The sequence below is a fragment of the Doryrhamphus excisus genome, chromosome 22, assembly GCF_030265055.1.
Source record: "Doryrhamphus excisus isolate RoL2022-K1 chromosome 22, RoL_Dexc_1.0, whole genome shotgun sequence".
In the NCBI taxonomy this organism is placed as follows: Eukaryota; Metazoa; Chordata; class Actinopteri; order Syngnathiformes; family Syngnathidae; genus Doryrhamphus; species Doryrhamphus excisus.
In genome coordinates, this window is record NC_080487.1 from 5,777,740 (window position 1) to 5,803,353 (window position 25,614).

General features: G+C 43.3%; 1 protein-coding gene across 1 annotated transcript in view; it reads left to right on the forward strand.

Annotated features, from left to right (window-relative positions):
* dnah9 (dynein, axonemal, heavy chain 9) overlaps positions 1–25,614 on the forward strand; it is a 176,516-nt gene that overhangs the window by 38,568 nt on the left and 112,334 nt on the right. The window contains exons 32-34 of the mRNA XM_058060982.1: positions 1,776–1,936; positions 11,132–11,288; positions 14,975–15,079. Coding sequence (XP_057916965.1) covers positions 1,776–1,936; positions 11,132–11,288; positions 14,975–15,079 — 423 coding nt within the window. The remainder of the gene's footprint in view (positions 1–1,775; positions 1,937–11,131; positions 11,289–14,974; positions 15,080–25,614) is intronic.

Consider the following 25,614-nt stretch of genomic DNA (forward strand, 5'->3'; position numbering starts at 1 on the left):
TAATAAGAAATGTCAATATTTCTCTAACCAAGCACATTTCTTCACAAGAGTAGTGGCGAACAAGGTGGCTACTACGTATGTATGTTGCCTCGGCTCTACCCACTCTCGCCGTTCCCAGCACCTTGTTAGCACCAATGAGTGATACGTGTTACACCCGCAAACGTAATAACTGCCCACAAACGTAATAAACCACAAACGTAATACAAATCTGCAGCTTTGAATGTAATAATCCCGCAAATGTAATACATTTCCCACAAACGTAATAAAATTTGCCTACTGCAAACGTAATACTGAAATTATTACATATGTGGGAAAATGAAAATCTATAAATGTAATAACTTCCCACAAATGTAATATGAGACAAAATAATGATTTTTATGGTTGTTGTTGTTTGTTCTTTCTTCTTTTCATGAGGGAGAAGGTGTAGATGTCATTTTGAGGATTTTAACAAGATAATTTTTTTCCTTTTTTTTGTGGAAAAAATATTATTCAAAGAGTATCATTTGAATACATTAAAGGAATCTTTAATTATTAAATTATAATTTAGTTTAAATAAAAAAGATAACATAATTGTGATTATTGCAATTGTTTTAATGGATAATAATAATAATAATAATAATAATAATAATAATAATAATAATAATAATAATAATAATAATAATAATAATAATAATTATTATTATTATTATTATTATTATTATTATTATTATTATTATTATTATTATTATTATTATTATTATTATTATTAGCATTTAAAATAACAAATCATTATTATAAGAATTATAATAATAATAATCATAATAATAATACTAAAATAATAATAATAATAAGTATTATTATTATGATTATATTTTATATTTTATATTATTATTATAATTATAATTATTATTATATTTTATATTTTATATTTTATATTTTATATTTTATATTTTATATTTTATATTTTATATTTTATATTTTATATTTTATATTTTATATTATTATAATTATTATTATTATTATTATTATATTTTATTATTTCTTTTGATTATTTCTTTTGATTATTTCTTCCCCATATACACACAAAATTATATTATATTTGCGGGTGTAACAATACGTGAGATGCTTTTCGTCATCGGAGTCCAAGCAGTCCAAGCAGAAGCTGTAGTGATGCTACACTTGATCAAACGTACGGAAGATTTGTCAGATCAAACCACGATTGGTGCAGAAGACTTAAAAACGTGATATTAAAATCCACTTCTCTAGTCCAGCTCATCACTTCCTGAATCTGCTCTCTGGGCATCATGGGACCTGTCCTTTGATTAATAAATTAGCCATTGTTTAAGCTTTCAGTTTAACGGACTCTACACAAGAAGCACCTCTTAAACAACAAGTAAAACGGAGGGCGTATCGATAATCCACCGTAAGGTTTAACATGGTGATAGTTTCCTATGTCAATACTTCCTCACACTTCTATCATTAATTTTATTAAGTATTAAGTATTTTCGCCAAAGGGAATCGCCTAAATTATGGCTGTCAATCAATTAAATGTATTCATCGGGGAAACCATTACACTTGCACCAGCAGATACTTTCTTCCCATACGTCCCAGTACCTTTATCCATACAGTGCACATTATTATTATCCTGGCACTAATGTATCCTGTGGGATACATTTGAAGTGAATAATACACCCAAGTTATTCATGCGAGCTATGCCATTAACATAATTAGAGAGGGGAAAGCGTAGATTATTTGGAGGCTTTATCGTCAACCTTTGGCACTTTCTTTTCACTCAGGTGGAGAATTCCCAGGCATTTGTATGGCTTTCCCAGCTGAGGCACCGTTGGGATGAGAAGGAGAAGCATTGTTTTGCAAATATATGCGATGCTCAGTTCCTGTACTCCTACGAGTACCTGGGAAACACGCCGCGATTGGTCATCACGCCGCTAACAGACAGGTAAAGAGCTGATGATTGTTGTTTGTGTTGCATTTAATGGGGCATTTTACGGTAGTGACGTAGTTTCAGGACTTCCGGTGCTCCATGCAAGGAAGCAGCAGATTCGTCTGTAGTTGTGTCTTGGTCAAAGAAAGCAGAATGTTTTTACCTCCATGTTTGACGGTTGTTTTTCACCATTTCTGTGACTCCAAACATAGCAAGTCTGCTGGCAAATAGTTCTCCAAAGCCTCGTCTGAGTCATGCAGGTGTTCATTATTGAGCAAGGGGGTACTTGCAGACACTGCAGGATCTCAAATGCATTACAGCAAAGCTCAAAAACTCACGTTTTTCTTGGTAAATGTGCTCCCAACTCCCTTGTCATCATGAAATGCTAATGATAAATAGGCATTCACTTGTATAACGCTTTTCTACCGTCACCGAATATGGATTGAAATGACAACCATAAGGTGAAGAGATGACCATCTGAGCCCCTTACCAGCACCCCCCCTTGTAATTGTGGGCTGGTCCCTCACCTTTCTCAGTGAACGTTACCCCACCAATAATACATAATAATATACATGTATATATATGTATAGGCGGCACGGCGGTCGAATTAGCGCGTAGACCTCACAGCTAGGAGACAAGAGTTCAATTCCACCCTCGGCCATCTCTGTGTGGAGTTTGCATGTTCTCCCCGTGCATGCGTGGGTTTTCTCCGGGTACTCCGGTTTCCTCCCACATTCCAAAAACATGCTAGGTTAATTGGCCACTCCAAATTGTCCATAGGTATGAATGTGAGTGTGAATGGTTGTTTGTCTATATGTGCCCTGTGATTGGCTGGCCACCAGTCCAGGGTGTACCCCGCCTCTCGCCCAAAGACAGCTGGGATAGGCTCCAGCACCTCCGCGACCCTCGTGAGGAAAAAGCGGTAGAAAATGAATGAATGAATATAAAAAAGAAATAAAAAATAGCTAGAGAAAGAATAATTTGCATTGTAATACCAGATGCAAATTTATGTTCAAATTGTAATCAAGTTGATATGTTAAAATAATCATAGAATTCAGAAATCCTAATGAGAAAGGAAAAACTAACATAAGCATCTGTTGGCCTCAAAGATCATCTATACTCTTTTCTATACTCTGTATATGCTAGTAGTGATATACTGTATATATCCAATAGAGACTGCTGGAATAGGCTCCAGCATACAAGTGCTACAGAAAATGGATGCATGGAATACACTGGGAATCTTCATTTGGATCGTAGTGGATGTCCATGGCAAGCAGCAGCTTTAGATTGACTCACCTTGGGAATTTGGACAACACGTTTGTTTGTTCAGATGGACGTTTCAACAGAATTTGGCACGCTGCGTCTCCAGATCTGCCACATTTGACCCGCGTTCTATTTGAGGCCAGACCAAAGCAGAAACAATAGGCTTTGATGACTAGATCAGCAGGTACGGAGCAAGAGCTCACCATATGCTGGACTGGATGTTCTCGGCTTTCATTTTGACAATGGGACACATTTTATCTGAAGGTTTCATCCGCAGCTTCAGAAAGAGCTAAGAAGTGTGCTTCCTGTATGATGTTGTTACACCGTCACAGGAATACCATGTATGTTACGCTCAAGATGAGAGACCGACCTTTGGTTTAGACCAGTTTAATTCCGTGATATCCCAAAAACATGCTAGGTTAATTGGCCACTCCAAATTGTCCATAGGTATGAATGTGAGTGTGAATGGTTGTTTGTCTATATGTGCCATGTGATTGGCTGGCCACCAGTCCAGGGTGTACCCCGCCTCTCGCCCAAAGACAGCTGGTATAGGCTCCAGCACCCCCCACGACCCTTTCTGGGTACTTCGGGTCTCTCCCACACCATCAAATTAAGACGAGTGGTTAGCGCACAGACCTCACAGCTAGGAGACCAGGGTTCAATTCCACCCTCGGCCATCTCTGTGTGGAGTTTGCATGTTCTCCCCGTGCATGCGTGGGTTTTCTCCGGGTACTCCGGTTTCCTCCCACATTCCAAAAACATGCTAGGTTAATTGGCGACTCCAAATTGTCCATAGGTATGAATGTGAGTGTGAATGGTTGTTTGTCTATATGTGCCCTGTGATTGCCTGGCCACCAGTCCAGAAAATGAATGAATGAATTAATTTAATACTGACTCACCCTGAGATGTTAATATTGATATGATGATCATATGTTGATCATTTCCATTTCCCGATTTGTTTTTATGGCTAATCACCGAAAAGCTAAACCTCAAATTGAATTGTAATGTTTTTACAATTATAATATGAATACTTCCTGTTAATTTTCATTCAAAATGACAACATTTCTACCTATTGTCCGTGGTCGTAGTCTGGGATGTTTTTTTAATATTGCATTTTAAATGTAATTTAAATGTAAAATTTAATTTAAGGTAATATTATATATCGATTTTTTTTCATGTCATTATTTTGCATACATCCTTATACAAAGACTACTCCAGGTAATCCACATTGTCAATAAGTTATTCGTCTGGAATAAAGCCTTCAGTTATGAGGGATGCCCCTCATTGTCATTTGATGCCCCTGCACAACCTGAAGCTCCATTGTTCAATGGAAGGATCGTGATGGACACCCCCTCAGGACAATCAAGGTTCCATTTTTTTCTCTTTCTTCCACCTTTCTTCCAATGCTCTTGTGCAAATGGGCACTTTTGTAGCGTTGAAGGAGACAAAGCCTTTGAAGAAGTTTTTTGCTCTTAAAAGCTCTTGCAGATGCCATCTAATGGTTATTGGATTGCACTCTGCACCAGTAAAAATCCTCATCTGGGCCCAGGATTGCCTCCTGTCTTGATGGACAGCCCATTTTTTTTGTTCCATAGCCCTCAGGATGGTTGAAAAAGTTTAAAAAAACTGTCTTACCGCTTCCCACCTCAGCAGCCATGGTGCCCTGCGAGAGTCCAGCTCCACAACCCCACCACATTCAAAGAGAGAAAGCTTTTTTGCCTTTGCCATGACGAGAACCTCACACATTTTTGCAAAGATTTAAAGGCTGTGGTCCTAAACTGTTGATCAGATGATGACCAGCCTGTTTCACTTTAATGCTTGTTTGCATTAAATTGCTAACTCCGAGGCTGCACGGCGGTCGAGTGGTTAGCGCACAGACCTCACAGCTAGGAGACCGGGGTTCGGTTCCACCCTCGGCCATCTCTGTGTGGAGTTTGCATGTTCTCCCCGTGCATGCGTGGGTTTTCTCCGGGTACTCCGGTTTCCTCCCACATTCCAAAAACATGCTAGGTTAATTGGCGACTCCAAATTGTCCATAGGTATGAATGTGAGTGTGAATGGTTGTTTGTCTATATGTGCCGTGTGATTGGCTGGCCACCAGTCCAGGGTGTACCCCGCCTTTCGCCCGAAGACAGCTGGGATAGGCTCCAGCAATCCCGCGACCCTCGTGAGGATAAGCGGCAGAAAATGAATGAATGAATGCTAACTCCGATTTGTTTTGCATTTTGAAGTGGTCCTTAGGTTCTTACAGTGCAAAATGTACATTTTTGCAAAGGATTGATCAGGATTGTATTAGGAAACATTGGCTTTTTTGCATGTACACGTCTTGCAACAGTGTTAAAACATGAATGCCAGGTAAACAGTAGCGCTTCTTTACTGCTCTGGCTATGCAAGCTACAAAGGGTATAGTGTGCTATCATTAGACTGAAGCAACCAATCAATAACAGCAGGAATGCTATTGACACATCGTTTGCATCCAGGAGCTCCACAGCTGCTGCATAATGCTAGAAATATTGGACTTAAACATAAACACAAAGCAGATGCAGAGAAACGCAGGAAGAATGATGCCAAGCGAGGGACTGATATTGCAGTAAAAGTACTTCATCCGAGCAGCCCTGAAGACAGAATGTGAGATTTCGGCACATATTTCAGGGGGCTGCCATAAGGCCTGTTTGCGCTGATATTTGCTTGGACTGTATACAGATGGGATCATTTGTCTTCTCCGAGCTTCTGTCTTGCTTCGTGCCTTTCGATATTCCTCTCTTCCATAGATCATTTATTAACCAGTACCTCGTTAAATTCATGGCTCCACTGCAAGCAAAAGCAAAGAGTTCTGTTTATTACTCTGATCAATAAAGCCTTGATCGTCTCCATCAGTTCACATCCATGCTACTGCTTTATTGATATTACATTGGCGGCCTATTTGTTAGTCCTGACAGGTTCTGTTGGAGAAGCAATCACTGGTATTGCTAATCAGCCTCTATGCTAATCAAAGCTCAGGAGCTGATTCTATTATCGTATAATGAGGTTATGCACAACAGCGGCTCAGGAGACACCAATAAGCTGCTACGCTCATAACATAACACCGTGTCACCAATATGCCGTTTGTGCCGACAATCTCTCAAGCAGAATTGGTGCTTTTTTTTTCATGTGACTGCAGCTTAGACGTTTATGGCCCCCTCCTCTAAATATGGTAATATGGATCTTCATGTTTCAAACTTTGCCTGCAGATTTGATTGTTTGTTCATTCAGAAACATTAGCGATCAGACATTAGAATTGCACTCAGGAGTTTGCCTTACAATTTTCATTCAACCGAGCACCCCCCCCAAAAAAAAAAAATTCATTCATTCATTCATTTTCTACCGCTTTTCGTGGGGGGTGCTCGAGCCTATCCCAGCTGTCTTTGGGCAACAGGCGACCAGTCCAGGGTGTACCCCTCTATATGCGCCAGGGCACATATAGACAAACAACCATTCACACTCACATTCATACCTATGGACAATTTGGAGTCGCTAATTAACCTAGCATTCATTCATTCATTTTCTACCGCTTTTTCCTCACGAGGGTCGCAGGAGGTGCTGGAGCCTATCCCAGCTGTCTTCGGGCGAGAGGCGGGGTACACCCTGGACTGGTGGCCAGCCAATCACAGGGCACATATAGACAAACAACCATTCACACTCACATTCATACCTATGGATAATTTGGAGTCGCTAATTAACCTAGCATGTTTTTGGAATGTGGGAGGAAAACCGGAGTACCCGGAGAAAACCCACGCATGCACGGGGAGAACATGCAAACTCGAACCCTGGTCTCCTAGCTATGAGGTCTGCACGCTAACCATTCAACCACCATGCCGCCCACCCCCCAAAATAAAAAATAAGATGAAAATAAAATAGAATGACTTCAAATTAGACTGGAAATACTCCACAAAGTCATTTGTGGAGACATTTAACCAGCAACCACCATGGACTTGGTGGTGAGCACTGGCATGGGAGGGGTGGAAAGCCAGCTCCATGGAGACAACCATGTGATCAGATACACAGGTTATTGATGAGGACGGAGTCGGTGATGACCAGGTCGAGTGTATGACCTTATTTGTGTGTCATGTTATGCATATGTTGTGTGAGGTTGAGAGTGTCCAGGAAGTCAGATGCAGAGTGGCAGGATGGGTGTGGATGTCATCAAGAATTATGATGTTGGTGGAAGTTGAGCATAGAGTTGTGAGGAAGTCATTGATTTCGGGAATAAAGGTTGAGGAGTTATATTTAGGGGGACGGTAAACGAGGAGCAGAGTCAAACAGGGGGTTTGCATTTAAATGCAAAACCTTCAAATATGGACAACGGTGGGAGGGGGGGACAGGGGACAGTTCGAGGTGGTCTTTGTGAACGATGGCTAAGCCACCGCCAGGTTTCAATGAGGCACATACAGTCAAGACCCTTGTCCAGGATATGGGTGAGAACGAGGGATGATTTATTTGCTAATGATTGAACATTAAAAGTTCTATTTTCAAGCTTGGTGAAGGAGTAACTCTCTGGAGAGGGCGTAGTAGCGTGAAATCAACGCCGCAGAACATATCGACATATCGACAACAACACATGCGATACCACGACTTACTTTTATCATCTTGCAAACTTAAAGGGGCGTTGCAAGGGAGGGAGATATGGGAGCTTGACAACACTGCACTGCTGAATTATCACTGTCCATTCCATAGGAAAACATTGTTCTCTTCTCATTGTATTTAAAATGCCCATCACTGACACGTACTGGACAGCAACGACATGAACTTCGAGTGTGAATAGTTAAGCCATGGCTCTCCATTGGCCCATACCGCCTGAGCACTTCAATAAAAAATCAATAGTTTTGACTTTCCGTCGCAGGTGATTAAACTGAATTTAAAAGCATGCCTTGTAAAATTGTTTATTAGTTTATGTCCTGTATTGATGTTGCCTTTCTTTGGTCTCCATGTTGCTGTGACTCCGGACCGCTTTGCAATACCACTCCTTACAACCGCCGACACTGCCAACACCTTGTTCCATATATTGTGTTTTATCAGTTTGAACATTTGTCATCGACAGGCCTTGACCTTTGAGCGTTAAGATACAAACACGGTACATTGCACGTTTTACCATGTCAGCATGTCAATTTTAGTGTGATTGCAGTGGAGATTGATTGTCCTGTGATGGATCCACCCTTTGGGTGCCGTTGTGCCCTCTCCATTTCGTGCATCAAGGGGATTGAGTCCTCTGGGTCGTGTTCATCAAGGGAATTTGTGCACCACTTTCTTTCATGCTCTTCCCAGGCATGTTTTGAAGCAGATGTATGCAAACTGCAGTGAAGGGCGACATGGACATCTTGGCCAAAGACCTTAGATCAGGGGTCTCAAACTCAATTTACCTGGGGGCCACCGGAGCTAGGTTCTGGGTGAAGCCGGGCTGCATCAGGATTTAAAAAAAACAAACAAACTAATTTATTAAAAACTGGGAAAAAAATCAATAAAAAAAACATCTTCAATGCTTTTGCTTCTGCTATACCCTACACTTTTTCAGTACTTTGGTTCCGGTTTTCCACACCAAAATATATGATAAAACATTCCTCGTTTTCCTCAAGAGGGTCACGGGGGTGCTGGAGCCTATCCCAGCTGTCTTTGGGCGAGAGGCGGGGTACACCAGCCAATCACAGAGCACATATAGACAAACAATTTGGAGTCACCAATCAGCCTAGCATGTTTTTGGAATGTGGGAGGAAACCAGAGTACCCGGAGAAAACCCACACATGCACGGGGAGAACATGTACCGGCCCCTCCACTGACATAGTATGTAGCTCATGCATCCAGAATGCATCCAGTCCTATGATGACTGACACCACTGTGCTAGATGATGGGGCGGGATTTTGTCATTAAAGCAAGCAATTACTCCACAGTGGAGAAAACGTACGTACAATGTAGACTGGGCGTGTTCGGTGCATGACTGTTTTTCTTACGAACAGTTGATGAATGGAGTTGACCATGCGTTTTTGAAAAAAGGTAATAGAGTGAGGGAGTGATGTTTGAACCCTGATGTGCCAAGGGACAGCTGTGTTGCGCTCTCACATGTCGTTCCTGGTCTGTGCTGGAGCCATCCACCCAGCTTTGGGGGTTAGTGGCCCCCAGTACTACTGGCAACACTATTGCCTTCACACCCCACACTTCCCTCAGTTCCTCACTTGCATCAGTCATGGCCGTTTTTCCAGCTTTTCATGTTTCTTCTTCCTGATGTTGCTGTCACTCTATATTGCTACATATTGTATATCACCACTCCTTTCTTCTGACGCCTATCCGCCACCACTATGTCAGGCTGGTAAGCCATCAGCATCCATCACTAAGTACATGTAGGCATTGTTCCATCCAGTCCTTTTAGCAGGGCTGGAACCGCCCAGGTGCTTTCATTCTTTCAACTGTGAAATAACTCTAGAAGTCCAAAAGTTAGTTCAACAATGTATTCTATTTGGAATAGATACAAGCCATTGCAATGGTAGCGCAGGAAAGAACGGCCAGCACATCAACCAAGGTCAAGGTCAAGGTCAAATTTATTTATATAGCACATTTCCAGTTAAGTGCTGTACAGCAGCCAATATAACACAACACACACATGCATAATAATCCTAATCATAATAAGTCATACAGCTAAAAATAAAAGTCAGAAAGCAAAAAGTAAAAACATTGCACATCTTTGCATAATAACACTAATAAAAACAGTAAATAAATAATAACAATAAACAAACAATAAAAGCACACAATGCCCAGGTTAACCTGTGTTAAAAGCCAGACCATAAAAGTGAAATTTCAATAAGGATTCCAAAGTCTCGGACCTGCGACAGAGAAGGCCCTATCACCCCAAGATTTAAGTTTAGTGGAACATATTCCATTCCTACAGTATCATTCATTCAAAAGGACAGGGTGCCATTGTATGAAAGGTGGCAGGTCTGTGATTGTGTTATCGCTGTGTGAGAACAGAGTGGAACATATTCCATTCCTACAGTATCATTAATTCAAAAGGACAGGGTGCCATTGTATGAACGGTGTCAGGTTTGTGATTGTGTTATCGCTGTGTGAGAACAGAGTGGAACATATTCCATTCCTACAGTATCATTCATTCAAAAGGACAGGGTGCCGTTGTATGAACGGTGGCAGGTTTGTGATTGTGTTATCGCTGTGTGAGAACAGAGTGGAACATATTCCATTCCTAACAGTATCACTAATTCAAAAGGACAGGGTGCCATTGTATGAAAGGTGGCAGGTCTGTGATTGTTTTATCGCTGTGTAAGAACAGAGTGGAACATATTCCATTCCTACAGTATCATTAATTCAAAAGGACAGGGTGCCATTGTATGAAAGGTGGCAGGTCTGTGATTGTGATATCGCTGTGTGAGAACAGAGTGGAACATATTCCATTCCTAACAGCATCAAATACTTATTTTCTTCAAATTTTAATGTTATTTATTTATTTATTTATTTTTATAATCTGTTCATATCTAAACAAATACTTATTTTGCCCAGTGTGTAGAAAGGTTATTTATGTACTGTGAGCTACTTTAAAAACTACTTTAAAAAAAATACTTTAAAATGCAATACTTTTCAGACCGAGTGAAATTGGATAATTCTGCGACGGAGTGGTTGGAAATGCAACCACTCCCATCTCGTCAATAGGCAATTTACTGTTTCTAATTAACCTAGAATGGATGTTTCCAGACAGGTGTGAAGAATAACAACATTCACTAAGTACTTCATTGTAACCGAACAGTGGAGAGAAACTATCAGGATTCAAACCCTCGGGTCAACTTTTAGACTCAGCTGTGCACGTCACATTTGTTTCTAGTGAAAGTGGGGGTCATGCACTTTTTTTTTAATTTTGGCTTGCTGTCTGTTTTCAGTGCTTTGAGGTGACACGTGTATCTGCTTTATGTTCAGATGTTACATCACCTTGACTCAGTCCCTCCACTTGACAATGAGTGGAGCTCCAGCAGGGCCTGCAGGGACTGGGAAAACCGAGACAACCAAAGACTTGGGGCGAGCACTCGGCATCATGGTCTACGTGTTTAACTGCTCGGAGCAAATGGACTACAAGGTGAGTCGGGAACTTACACATCTGGACGAAAGGGACTTCACTGGAAGCCATGTTGTGCAGCGGCAGTAAGAGCTTGCGATAGAGCCAAGACGAAGTTTTACTAATAAATGACAAGATCACAATAGATGAAAATATGAGCTGGAAACCTCATATTACAAATATACAACATAAGGTGGCAAGAAATATTTCAATATTGAACAAAGCAAAATTTCTTCTCAATCAGAAATCACTCCACACTCTTTATTGCTCTCTGGTTCTACCATATCTTACTTATTGTGTGGAAATATGGGCTTATAAATATAAAAGCAATCTACACTCGCTAAATGTACTGCAAAAAAGGTCAGTAAGGATAATTCATAATGCCGCCTACAGAGAACATACTAACTCCTTATTTCTAAAATCACAAATACTTCAACTTGCTGATATAGTTCATCTTCAAACAGCTAAAATAATGCATAAGGCTAAAAATAACCAATTAGCTAAAAATGTCATCCAATACTTCTCTACAAGAGAGGAGAAATATGATCTCAGGGAAGAAGTACATTTGAAACACTTCTATGCTAGGACTACGTTAAAAAGCCATAGCATTTCAGTATGTGGAATCAAACTATGGAATGGATTGAGTAAGGACCTCAAACAATGCACAACGATGAGCCAATTCAAGAAACAATACAAGCAGTTGATGTTTGCTAAATACAAGGATGAAGAGTCTTGAACCAGTCATGATGTGCTATATATATCACTATATTGACACTTACTATGGTACACATTATGTTTAATTAAATTTTATTAAATTTAATTTAATTTAATTTAATTTAATTTAATTTAATTTAATTTAATTTTATTTTATTTAATTTTATTTAATTTTATTTAATTTTATTTAATTTTATTTAATTTTATTTAATTAAAAAAACTATTAGGAAAGCAGGAAGTGAACAAATGTAACCGTTACTGATTGTAAAAGTACCAGATGGAGGGGTAGGATTTAATAAGCTTTGCTTCTTCCTACTCCTTTTGGACATGTAGAACTGTGAACTGATTATGGGATGCACTCAATTGTAATCTGATGCATGTTCAAATGAAATAAAACCATTACTATTACAAGAAGATAAACAAGAAGAAACCTTTTTTAATGTATGTTTCAAGGGGAGTTCAACGGGAGTAAGAGAGCAGTTTATGGCAAACAAGGAGGTTGTTCATCAGCTGATCGACATGTTCGGAAAAATAGCAATGAAATGTTTCCCTTTCATCATTTGTTGTTAGTCGGATGAAGACTAGCATTTTGTTGACACTGAAATGTGACGTTAAAAGCGAAGTACATGACCGTAATGACTGTGATTAGCGACTGCCATTACGCTTGTAACTTTCCATATTAATGACCTAATCGGTATGGTATGCATCTGTCATCTCTTTTCATCTTCTGCCCTTGTATCTTCTCTTTCCCGGCCCCTTTGGAAGAAGCGCTGATGTGCTCCAACCTGACACTTATTTCTTCACGTAGCCATGTCACAATTCCCTGGCTGTAACCCAATTCATGGTTCACTCATGTATATTGGTGCACGCCTTCTGCATATAGAGTGGTCAAGGGAGGCGTAAACACGGTCTTGCAGTCCTACAACCTCCTGCTTTTTTCCCAGACAGGTGCATCATCACAGTATCCTGGCATACAACACCCCTGGCTGTACGCATGCTAACGAGGTGTCAAAAGGGAGGTGCTAATATCCTCCAGCAGGAACACATGCAGGACAAACTGGCATGGCGCCATTCCTTACATTCGCTGATGCACACACCCACACATGTTAAATCAATCCTTGAATCTGCTCTCTTTGAAAGATTCTTTGCTCTGTAAATTGAAGGGAAACGTCAGCCTTCATCTTGGTCCAGGTTGATGCTGGGAAAAGTCAAATGTGGACGTGAACGGATCCCGACCACGTATTTTGCTGTAGTACGTTGTTTTAGAAGCAAGTTTGGGTTTATATCTTCTGGTTCTTTATGTGCGTTCCAACGACCAACCGCCATTTCAGGAACAATTGAAATGGAACAATTGACGGAAATCTTGGTTATCTTGGTTTAGCAGAGAATGCTAGGTGTGTGTGTGGCTGTATGAGTGTGTTTATATCGTGTTGTGTTTACTGCTTGTTAATCCAAACAAGTGTTCTAAGATGCCCGCTGGCGTCATCTAAGTTCTAAGGAGCATAAGGACGTTTATTCTTGATTCCAAGCGCCAACAGACATTCGAAACACAGACAACACACGTCCAGCCTTTAAAATAAGGATGAATTTTTATTGTTGTTGAGGAATTTGTGTGTGGAATTTTGAAAAACAAAAACATATCCCATAAGGCCCTATGTACACTATAACCACCTACTGGTAATGGTAATGGTAATGGTAATGGTTTTATTTCATTTGAACATGCATCAGATTACAATTGAGTGCATCCCATAATCAGTTCACAGTTCCACATGTCCAAAAGGAGTAGGAAGAAGCAAAGCTTATTAAATCCTACCCCTCCATCTGGTACTTTTACAATCAGTAACTGCTACATTTGTTCACTTCCTGCTTTCCCAATATAGTTTAGTTTTTTTTATTAAATTAAATTAAATTAAATTAAATTAAATTAAATTAAATTAAATTAAATTAAATTAAATTAAATTAAATTAAATTAAATTAAATTAAATTAAATAATTATTTTTTTCACATATCGAAGTACGAGGTGATATGACCATCCAATGACATAATGTGTACCATAGTAAGTGTCAATATAGTGATATATATAGCACATCATGACTGGTTCAAGACTCTTCATCCTTGTATTTAGCAAACATCAACTGCTTGTATTGTTTCTTGAATTGGCTCATCGTTGTGCATTGTTTGAGGTCCTTACTCAATCCATTCCATAGTTTGATTCCACATACTGAAATGCTATGGCTTTTTAACGTAGTCCTAGCATAGAAGTGTTTCAAATGTACTTCTTCCCTGAGATCATATTTCTCCTCTCTTGTAGAGAAGTATTGGATGACATGTTTAGGTAATTGGTTATTTTTAGCCTTATGCATTATTTTAGCTGTTTTTAAGATGAACTATATTAGCAAGTTGAAGTATTTGTGATTTTAGAAATAAGGAGTTAGTATGTTCTCTGTAGGCGGCATTATGAATTATCCTTACTGACCTTTTTTGCAGTACATTTAGCGAGTGAAGATTGCTTTTATAGTTATTACCCCATATTTCCACACAATAAGTAAGATATGGTAGAACCAGAGAGCAATAAAGAGTGTGGAGTAATTTCTGATTGAGAACAATTTTTTCTTTGTTCAATATTGAAATATTTCTTGCCACCTTATGTTGTATATTTGTAATATGAGGTTTCCGGCTACTTAGGGGTAAAGCTATGAAAAAGGTCACAAAAAAAAAGATAACTAAAAACACAGTGGAAGCCAGGCAATTGTGGGGGGAAAAAGTAAATCACAATTTCCGTACTTACATGGAAACCATGAGGAATTATCTGGTGGCCTTTTGAAAGGTCAAGACTGGACACCCCGGACACAAACAGTGTTGCATAATTGATGATTAATGTCTGTGTAACTTTTTAAAACGACCCTAAATCATCCAGTAGTATAGCATATTTTAACCCAGCCTGCAGCGTCAATATGAATATGTGCCTTTTTCTATCTTTTTCTGTCCAACAGTCCTGTGGAAACATCTACAAAGGTCTGGCTCAGACAGGCACTTGGGGCTGTTTTGATGAATTCAACAGGATCTCAGTGGAGGTGCTATCCGTGGTGGCAGTACAGGTAAGTGCAAGTCCACTTTAGCATCTAAGATGCCATCAAATTCTGTAGCACATGTGTCGTAATAGTTTTTTTGTATTTGTGAAGTGGTCTATTTACTAGGTTGTGGTAAAAAAATAATCGGTTAAAGGAAAACACACACACTGGCAACACAGGGACCTCTTTTGCATTACAACGTTCACAGCAAACTAAGCGCTACTGAAAAATAGTCCAATATAAACTTTCTTACACGGCCTCTCGTTCAACGTATTCTGCCTCCAAATAGGCAGAATTATTGATTGTCACAAATTCTGCTGGTTGTATGGCATTTTGATTAATTGCCTCTTGGAGCAAGTGAAGCAGAATGGGGTGCGATGGTGTTGATTCAGTCTCAGGCTGTTTGCAGTCTAAACAATACAACGTGACAGCTCCGGGGAAAGTACTTCCTCCGTACAACGTCCTTCTGCTCGTTATGGCAATGGTATTAAAAAAATGCAAGAGTTCAGAACATTCATAGAAAGAGTTTCCTGTTCCACTGAAAATCATATCCAATGGGAAAAATCATCGATTGACTATTTTTTTCACTCATAGCCCATCAAGAACGCCTCGTCAAATCCTCCTTACTAGATCTGCACCGGTGGTGCCCAAAGTGCGGCCCGGGGGCCATGTGTAGCCCACACTTATTTGTTTCTCACATTCTAAAAATATAGAAAATAAAACTAAAAGAAACGGAAGTGATGAAAAAATCAACTGAAAGAATAAAATTATTAAAGTCATAAATTATTCAGAGATGAAAGATGGAATATAATGAGAAAATTTTATAATTTGCATTATAATATTATCAGGGAAAATCATGTCATTGTAGTAGCATAACGTTGAAATCTTAAAAGAAAAACATGTTTTTTTTAAGTTGCTGTATTATAACAAAAAAACAAAGTTGTAATTAGAGTAATTAGAAAAATGTGAGGAGAATAAAGTATGAAGTATTGACATTATTGACATTATTATTATTATTACTGTAATAGTAATAATAATAATAATAAGTGAGTGTGAATGGTTGTTTGTCTATATATGCCCTGTGATTGGCTGGCCACCAGTCCAGGATGTACCCCGCCTCTTGCCCGAAGACAGCTAGGATAAGCTCAAACACCCCCCGCGACCCTCGTGAGGAAAAAGCGGTAGAAAATGAATGAATGAATGAATAATAATAATAATCTTAAAAGAAAAAGATGTTTTTTTAAGTTGCTATATTATAACAAAAAATAAAATTGTAATTAGAGTAATTAGAAAGCAGAACAAGAAAAAATTTGTATACAAAGTATAATACAATACAAAGTATGATGTATTGACATAATTGACATTATTATTATTATTACTGTAATAGTAGCATACATAATAATAATAATAAGAATTAAAACTGCAAGCAGTGATGAGCGGGCTCGAGCACCCCGACGCGGTCGGGGGTACGCGCGGGTCGGGGGTACACGCGGGTCGGGGGCGCGCGCGTGTTCGGACGGGCGCGCGGACACACCGTACGAAAAACCGCAACGATGGGATAAGCGGTAAGGGAGTTACGGCACTTGCAATTTTCCGCCCGGAGGGGGCGACGCCGGCGGCGAGGCTGGTGCGCGGTCACGTCCGGTCCGGCGCCCCGAACCGCCATAAAAAAATTTGCGACGATCGGACCGTGCGGTAGGTACTTGCGGCGGATATACGTTTCCGCCTGTCGGTGGCGCTATACAGTCTATGCGCCCACACGGTAACGGACCGGAGGGTACCCCGAACCACCAGAAAAAATTAGGTGCCGATCCGACCCTGCGGAAGGAAGTTACGGCTGATATACATTTCCACCAGTTGGTGGCGCTATAGCGTATGTACACACACTGTCATAGACTAAAGGGTACCCCGAACCACCAGAAAAAAATTCGGGCAGATCCGACCATGTGGGAGGAAGTTACGGCAGATATACATTTCCACCGGTTGGTGGCGCTATAGAGTCTATGTATACACACAGTCATCGACCAGAGGGTACCCCGAACCACCAGAAAAAATTTGGGACCGATCCGACCATGTGGAAGGAAGTTACAGCTGATATACATATCCACCAGTTGGAGGCGCTATAGCGTATGTACACACACTGTCATAGACCAGAGGGTACCCCGAACCACCAGAAAAAAATTCGGGCAGATCCGACCATCTGGGAGAACGTTACGGCAGATATAAATTTCCACCAGTTGGTGGTGCTATACAGTCTATGTACACACACAGTCATAGACCAGAGGGTACCCCAAACCACCAGAAAAAATTTGGGGCCGATGCGACCATGTGGAAGGAAGTTACAGCTGATATACATTTCCACCAGTTGGTGGCGCTATAGTGTATGTACACACACAGTCATAGACCAAAGGGTACCCCAAACCACCAGAAAAAAATTTGGGCAGATCGGACCAAGTGGGAGGAAGTGACGGCAGATATACATTTTCACCAGTTGGTGGCGCTATAGAGTCTATGTACACACAGTATAACAGACCAGAGATTGACCCAACACACCAAAAAAATTTCAAGACAATCTGACCATGAATCAGGAAGTTATGGCAGATATACATTTCCACCAGTTGGTGGCACTATAGAGTCCATATACACACACAGTCACAGACTGGAGGGTGACCGAACCCACCCAAAAAATTAGGAGACGATCCGACCATGCGTGAGGAAGTTACAGCAGATATACATTTCCACCAGTTGGTGGCGCTGTGTTTTGAACATGGGTTCTGGAGCGTTAGGTGCGTCCTGTCATGATAGACTTCTCCACCGAAAATCATAGTGATACGTGCAACGGGTGGCGAGGGATAATGATTTGAAACTTCTAGGTGGCGCTAGTGTGTCAATTTAGATTGGTGTCACATGGGAGCACCACCAGGGCGCTCAGGCCTGGATTCTGACCTTACGTGTAAGATTTCAGCAGCCTGTGACCTTCTGCGGGCGAAATATGAGCCTTCGATGGTCAATGGCGAAGGCTGACCATTCGCCGTGGCCACGCCCACCACATGTGCTTTACACACATCACAGTCCATCAACTGACATCATCAGTCTGTCAGTCAAACTGTGTATTCACTTTGATGTACATTGCTTCAAGGCAAGGCCAGACACCAGGCAGGGCCAGATAAGGTAAAAGTTAAGGTTAAAGTAAAAGTTTGGTGGCGTGCCACGCCCACATCATAAGTAGCAGCCCAAAATCCTTCGCAATTTAACGTGGGCCATCCGTCTAGTGTCCGTTGATGCTACAACGGACTCATTCGGTCAAACCCCCTAGGAGGAGTTCGTCGAGATACGACCCCTACATCCTCCCCCAAATGGCCGCCGCCACCTAAAATGGCCGACTTCCTGTTGGTTTTTGAACATGGGTTCTTGAGACTTTTTTGTGCGTCCTGTCACGAGTGATGTCTCCTCCGAAAATCATGCCCATACGTGCAACGGGAGGCGAGGGATAATTATTTTAAAACTTGTAGGTGGCGCTAGTGAGTCAATTTGGCTTGGTTTCAAATGGGGGCCCCACCAGGGCCCTCAGGCCTGGAATCTGCCCCCCCTTATGAGTTTTCAAGCACATGCGACCTTCTGCGGGCGAATGATGACCCTTTCTTTGTAAACGGCGAGGCCTGAGCATTCGCCGCCAGGCCACGCCCACCACGTGCGCTTTTCCTGCATCATGGTCCATCAACAGGCTTCACCAGGCTGTCAGGCAGTGACCTTGTGACCTCGGTGTTCATCTGATGAATCTCCTGCCAGAAAAGGCCTCATGTAGATGACACGCCTTTAGCCTGTCGCCAATAGGTGGCGCTGCGACGAAATCAGGAAGTGACCTACGGGGACCTTCGGGGCGGGGCCATGATCACATGTACCAAGTATGATGAAGATCTGACCATGTGGAGGCAAGTTATTCACGTCTACAGTTACGCTCAGCGTGCAAGGCCCGGGCAGATGAAAAAGGGCAAAATTTGGGGGCGTGCCACGCCCACATCGTATGGAATATCCCAAAATCCTTCGCAATTTAACGTCGGCCAGCCGTCTAGTGTCCGTTGATGCAACAACGGACTCATTCGGTCAAACCCCCTAGGAGGAGTTCGTCGAGATACGACCCCAACTTCTGGCCCGAAAAAGGCCGGCGCCATCCAAAATGGCCGACTTCCTGTTCGTTTTACAATATGGGTTCTTGAGACTTTTTGGTCCGTCCTGTCACGATAGACGTCTCCACAAAGTTTCGTGACGATAGGTGAAACTGGTGTCGGGGGCCAATTTTTTCAAAAATAAAAGGTGGCGCTAGAGAGTCAATTTTGGAACATTGTTTTCGGGACCCCCACCAGATCGAAATTTTCGGCAGACCTGACGCGCTTGCAAAATTTGGTGAGTTTTCGGGCATGTTCAGGCCCTCAAAATGGCCGTCGAATCGGCAGAATAATAATAATAATAATAATAATTAAAACTGCAAGCAGTGATGAGCGGGCTCGAGCACCCCGACGCGGTCGGGGGTACGCGCGGGTCGGGGGTACGCGCGGGTCGGGGGCGCGCGCGTGTTCGGACGGGCGCGCGGACGCACCGTACGGAAAACCGCAACGATGGGATAAGCGGTAAGGGAGTTACGGCACTTGCAATTTTCCGCCCGGAGCGGGCGACGCCGGCGGCGAGGCTGGTGCGCGGTCACGTCCCGTCCGGTGCCCCGAACCGCCATAAAAAAATTCACGACGATCGGACCGTGCGGTAGGTACTTGCGGCGGATATACGTTTCCGCCTGTGGGTGGCGCTATACAGTCTATGCGTCCACACGGTAACGGACCGGAGGGTACCCCGAACCACCAGAAAAAATTAGGTGCCGATCCGACCGTGCGGAAGGAAGTTACGGCTGATATACATTTCCACCAGTTGGTGGCGCTATAGCGTATGTACACACACTGTCATAGACCAAAGGGTACCCCGAACCATCAGAAAAAATTTGGGACCGATCCGACCATGTGGAAGGAAGTTACAGCTGATATACATATCCACCAGTTGGAGGCGCTATAGCGTATGTACACACACTGTCATAGACCAGAGGGTACCCCGAACAACCAGAAAAAAATTTGGGTCCGATGCGACCATGTGGAAGGAAGTTACAGCTGATATACATATCCACCAGTTGGAGGCGCTATAGCGTATGTACACACACTGTCATAGACCAGAGGGTACCCCAAACCACCAGAAAAAAATTTGGGCAGATCGGACCAAGTGGGAGGAAGTGACGACAGATATACATTTTCACCAGTTGGTGGCGCTAGAGAGTCTATGTATACACACAGTCATAGACCAGAGGGTACCCCGAACCACCAAAAAAAATTTAGAGACGATGCGACCATGTGGAAGGAAGTTATGGCTATATACATTTCCACCAGTTGGTGGCGCTAGAGAGTCTATGTATACACACAGTCATAGACCAGAGGGTACCCCGAACCACCAAAAAAAATTTAGAGACGATGCGACCATGTGGAAGGAAGTTATGGCTATATACATTTCCACCAGTTGGTGGCGCTATAGAGTATATGTATACACAAAGTCATAGACCAGAGGGTACCCCGAAACACCAGAAAAAATTTGGGGCAGATCCGACCATGTGGGAGAAAGTTACGGCAGATATACATTTCCACCAGTTGGTGGCGCTATACAGTCTATGTACACACACAGTCATAGACCAGAGGGTACCCCAAACCACCACAAAAAATTTGGGGCTGATGCGACCATGTGGAAGGAAGTTACAGCTGATATACATTTCCACCAGTTGGTGGCGCTATAGTGTATGTACACACACAGTCATAGACCAGAGGGTACCCCAAACCACCAGAAAAAAATTTGGGCAGATCGGACCAAGTGGGAGGAAGTTACGGCAGATATACATTTTCACCAGTTGGTGGCGCTATAGAGTCTATGTACACACCCAGTCATAGACCGGAGGGTATCCCAAACCACCAGAAAAAATTGGGGGCAGATCCGACCATGTGGAAGGAAGTTACAGCTGATATACATTTCCACCAGTTGTGGCGCTATAGAGTCGATGTACACACACAGTCACAGACTGGAGGGTGACCGAACCCACCCAAAGAAAATTGGAGACGATCCGACCATGTGGAAGGAAGTTACAGGTGATATACATTTCCACCAGTTGGTGGCGCTGTGTTTTGAACATGGGTTCTGGAGCGTTAGGTGCGTCCTGTCATGATAGACGTCTCCACCGAAAATCATAGTGATACGTGCCACGGGTGGCGAGGGATAATGAATTGAAACTTCTAGGTGGCGCTAGTGTGTCAATTTAGATTGGTGTCACATGGGAGCACCACCAGGGCGCTCAGGCCTGGATTATGACCTTACGTGTAAGATTTCAGCAGCCTGTGACCTTCTGCGGGCAAAATATGAGAGTTCGATGGTCAATGGCGAAGGCTGACCATTCGCCGTGGCCACGCCCACCACATGTGCTTTACACACATCATAGTCCATCAACTGACATCATCAGTCTGTCAGTCAAACTGTGTATTGACTTTGATGTACATTGCTTCAAGGCAAGGCCAGACACCAGGCAGGGCCAGATAAGGTAAAAGTTAAGGTTAAAGTAAAAGTTTGGTGGCGTGCCACGCCCACATCCTAAGTAGCAGCCCAAAATCCTTCGCAATTTAACGTGGGCCATCCGTCTAGTGTCCGTTGATGCTACAACGGACTCATTCGGTCAAACCCCCTAGGAGGAGTTCGTCGAGATACATCCTCCCCCAAATGGCCGCCGCCACCTAAAATGGCCGACTTCCTGTTGGTTTTTGAACATGGGTTCTTGAGACTTTTTTGTGCGTCCTGTCACGAGTGATGTCTCCTCCGAAAATCATGCCCATACGTGCAACGGGAGGCGAGGGATAATTATTTTAAAACTTGTAGGTGGCGCTAGTGAGTCAATTTGGCTTGGTTTCAAATGGGGGCCCCACCAGGGCCCTCAGGCCTGGAATCTGCCCCCCCTTATGAGTTTTCAAGCACATGCGACCTTCTGCGGGCGAATGATGACCCTTTCTTTGTAAACGGCGAGGCCTGAGCATTCGCCGCCAGGCCACGCCCACCACGTGCGCTTTTCCTGCATCATGGTCCATCAACAGGCTTCACCAGGCTGTCAGGCAGTGACCTTGTGACCTCGGTGTTCATCTGATGAATCTCCTGCCAGAAAAGGCCTCATGTAGATCACACGCCTTTAGCCTGTCGCCAATAGGTGGCGCTGCGACGAAATCAGGAAGTGACCTACAGGGACCTTCGGGGCGGGGCCATGATCACATGTACCAAGTATGATGAAAATCTGGCCACGTGGAGCCAAGTTATTCACGTCTACAGTTACGCTCAGCGTGCAAGGCCCGGACAGATGAAAAAGGGCAAAATTTGGGGGCGTGCCACACCCACATCGTATGGAATATCCCAAAATCCTTCGCAATTTAACGTCGGCCATCCGTCTAGTGTCCGTTGATGCAACAACGGACTCATTCGGTCAAACCCCCTAGGAGGAGTTCGTCGAGATACGACCCCAACTTCTGGCCCGAAAATGGCCGGCGCCATCCAAAATGGCCGACTTCCTGTTCGTTTTCCAATATGGGTTCTTGAGACTTTTTGGTCCGTCCTGTCACGATAGACGTCTCCACCAAGTTTCGTGACGATCGGTGAAACTGGTGGCGGGGGCTAATTTTTTTTAAAATTCAAGGTGGCGCTAGAGAGCCAATTTTGGAACATTATATTTGTAACCCATAAAATATCAAATTTTTCGCCAGACCTGATGCGCTCGCCAAATTTGGTGAGTTTTCGGGCATGTTAAGGCCCTCAAAATGGCGCTCAAAGGCGCGGAAGAATAATAATAATAATTAAAACTGCAAGCAGTGATGAGCGGGCTCGAGCACCCCGACGCGGTCGGGGGTACGCGCGGGTCGGGGGTACGCGCGGGTCGGGGGCGCGCGCGTGTTCGGACGGGCGCGCGGACGCACCGTACGGAAAACCGCAACGATGGGATAAGCGGTAAGGGAGTTACGGCACTTGCAATTTTCCGCCCGGAGGGGGCGACGCCGGCGGCGAGGCTGGTGCGCGGTCACGTCCCGTCCGGTGCCCCGAACCGCCATAAAAAAATTCACGACGATCGGACCGTGCGGTAGGTACTTGCGGCGGATATACGTTTCCGCCTGTGGGTGGCGCTATACAGTCTATGCGTCCACACGGTAACGGACCGGAGGGTACCCCGAACCACCAGAAAAAATTAGGTGCCGATCCGACCGTGCGGAAGGAAGTTACGGCTGATATACATTTCCACCAGTTGGTGGCGCTATAGCGTATGTACACACACTGTCATAGACCAAAGGGTACCCCGAACCACCAGAAAAAAATTCGGGCAGATCCGACCATGTGGGACGAAGTTACGGCAGATATACATTTCCACCAGTTGGTGGCGCTCTAGAGTCTATGGACACGCAGATTCAAAGAGTGGAGGGTGACCCGACCGACCCAAAAAAATTTAGAGACGATCCGACCATGTGAAAGGAAGTTACGGCTATATACATTTCCACCAGTTGGTGGCGCTATAGAGTCTATGTATACACACAGTCATAGACCAGAGGGTACCCCGAACCATCAGAAAAAATTTGGGACCGATCCGACCATGTGGAAGGAAGTTACAGCTGATATACATATCCACCAGTTGGAGGCGCTATAGCGTATGTACACACACTGTCATAGACCAGAGGGTACCCCAAACAACCAGAAAAAAATTTGGGTCCGATGCGACCATGTGGAAGGAAGTTACAGCTGATATACATTTCCACCAGTTGGTGGCGCTATAGTGTATGTACACACACAGTCATAGACCAGAGGGTACCCCAAACCACCAGAAAAAAATTTGGGCAGATCGGATCAAGTGGGAGGAAGTGACGACAGATATACATTTTCACCAGTTGGTGGCGCTAGAGAGTCTATGTATACACACAGTCATAGACCAGAGGGTACGCCGAACCACCAAAAAAAATTTAGAGACGATGCGACCATGTGGAAGGAAGTTATGGCTATATACATTTCCACCAGTTGGTGGCGCTAGAGAGTCTATGTATACACACAGTCATAGACCAGAGGGTACCCCGAACCACCAAAAAAAATTTAGAGACGATGCGACCATGTGGAAGGAAGTTATGGCTATATACATTTCCACCAGTTGGTGGCGCTATAGAGTATATGTATACACAAAGTCATAGACCAGAGGGTACCCCGAAACACCAGAAAAAATTTGGGGCAGATCCGACCATGTGGGAGAAAGTTACGGCAGATATACATTTCCACCAGTTGGTGGCGCTATACAGTCTATGTACACACACAGTCATAGACCAGAGGGTACCCCAAACCACCACAAAAAATTTGGGGCTGATGCGACCATGTGGAAGGAAGTTACAGCTGATATACATTTCCACCAGTTGGTGGCGCTATAGTGTATGTACACACACAGTCATAGACCAGAGGGTACCCCAAACCACCAGAAAAAAATTTGGGCAGATCGGACCAAGTGGGAGGAAGTTACGGCAGATATACATTTTCACCAGTTGGTGGCGCTATAGAGTCTATGTACACACCCAGTCATAGACCGGAGGGTATCCCAAACCACCAGAAAAAATTGGGGGCAGATCCGACCATGTGGAAGGAAGTTACAGCTGATATACATTTCCACCAGTTGTGGCGCTATAGAGTCGATGTACACACACAGTCACAGACTGGAGGGTGACCGAACCCACCCAAAGAAAATTGGAGACGATCCGACCATGTGGAAGGAAGTTACAGGTGATATACATTTCCACCAGTTGGTGGCGCTGTGTTTTGAACATGGGTTCTGGAGCGTTAGGTGCGTCCTGTCATGATAGACGTCTCCACCGAAAATCATAGTGATACGTGCCACGGGTGGCGAGGGATAATGAATTGAAACTTCTAGGTGGCGCTAGTGTGTCAATTTAGATTGGTGTCACATGGGAGCACCACCAGGGCGCTCAGGCCTGGATTATGAAATTACGTGTAAGATTTCAGCAGCCTGTGACCTTCTGCGGGCAAAATATGAGAGTTCGATGGTCAATGGCGAAGGCTGACCATTCGCCGTGGCCACGCCCACCACATGTGCTTTACACACATCATAGTCCATCAACTGACATCATCAGTCTGTCGGTCAAACTGTGTATTGACTTTGATGTACATTGCTTCAAGGCAAGGCCAGACACCAGGCAGGGCCAGATAAGGTAAAAGTTAAGGTTAAAGTAAAAGTTTGGTGGCGTGCCACGCCCACATCCTAAGTAGCAGCCCAAAATCCTTCGCAATTTAACGTGGGCCATCCGTCTAGTGTCCGTTGATGCTACAACGGACTCATTCGGTCAAACCCCCTAGGAGGAGTTCGTCGAGATACATCCTCCCCCAAATGGCCGCCGCCACCTAAAATGGCCGACTTCCTGTTGGTTTTTGAACATGGGTTCTTGAGACTTTTTTGTGCGTCCTGTCACGAG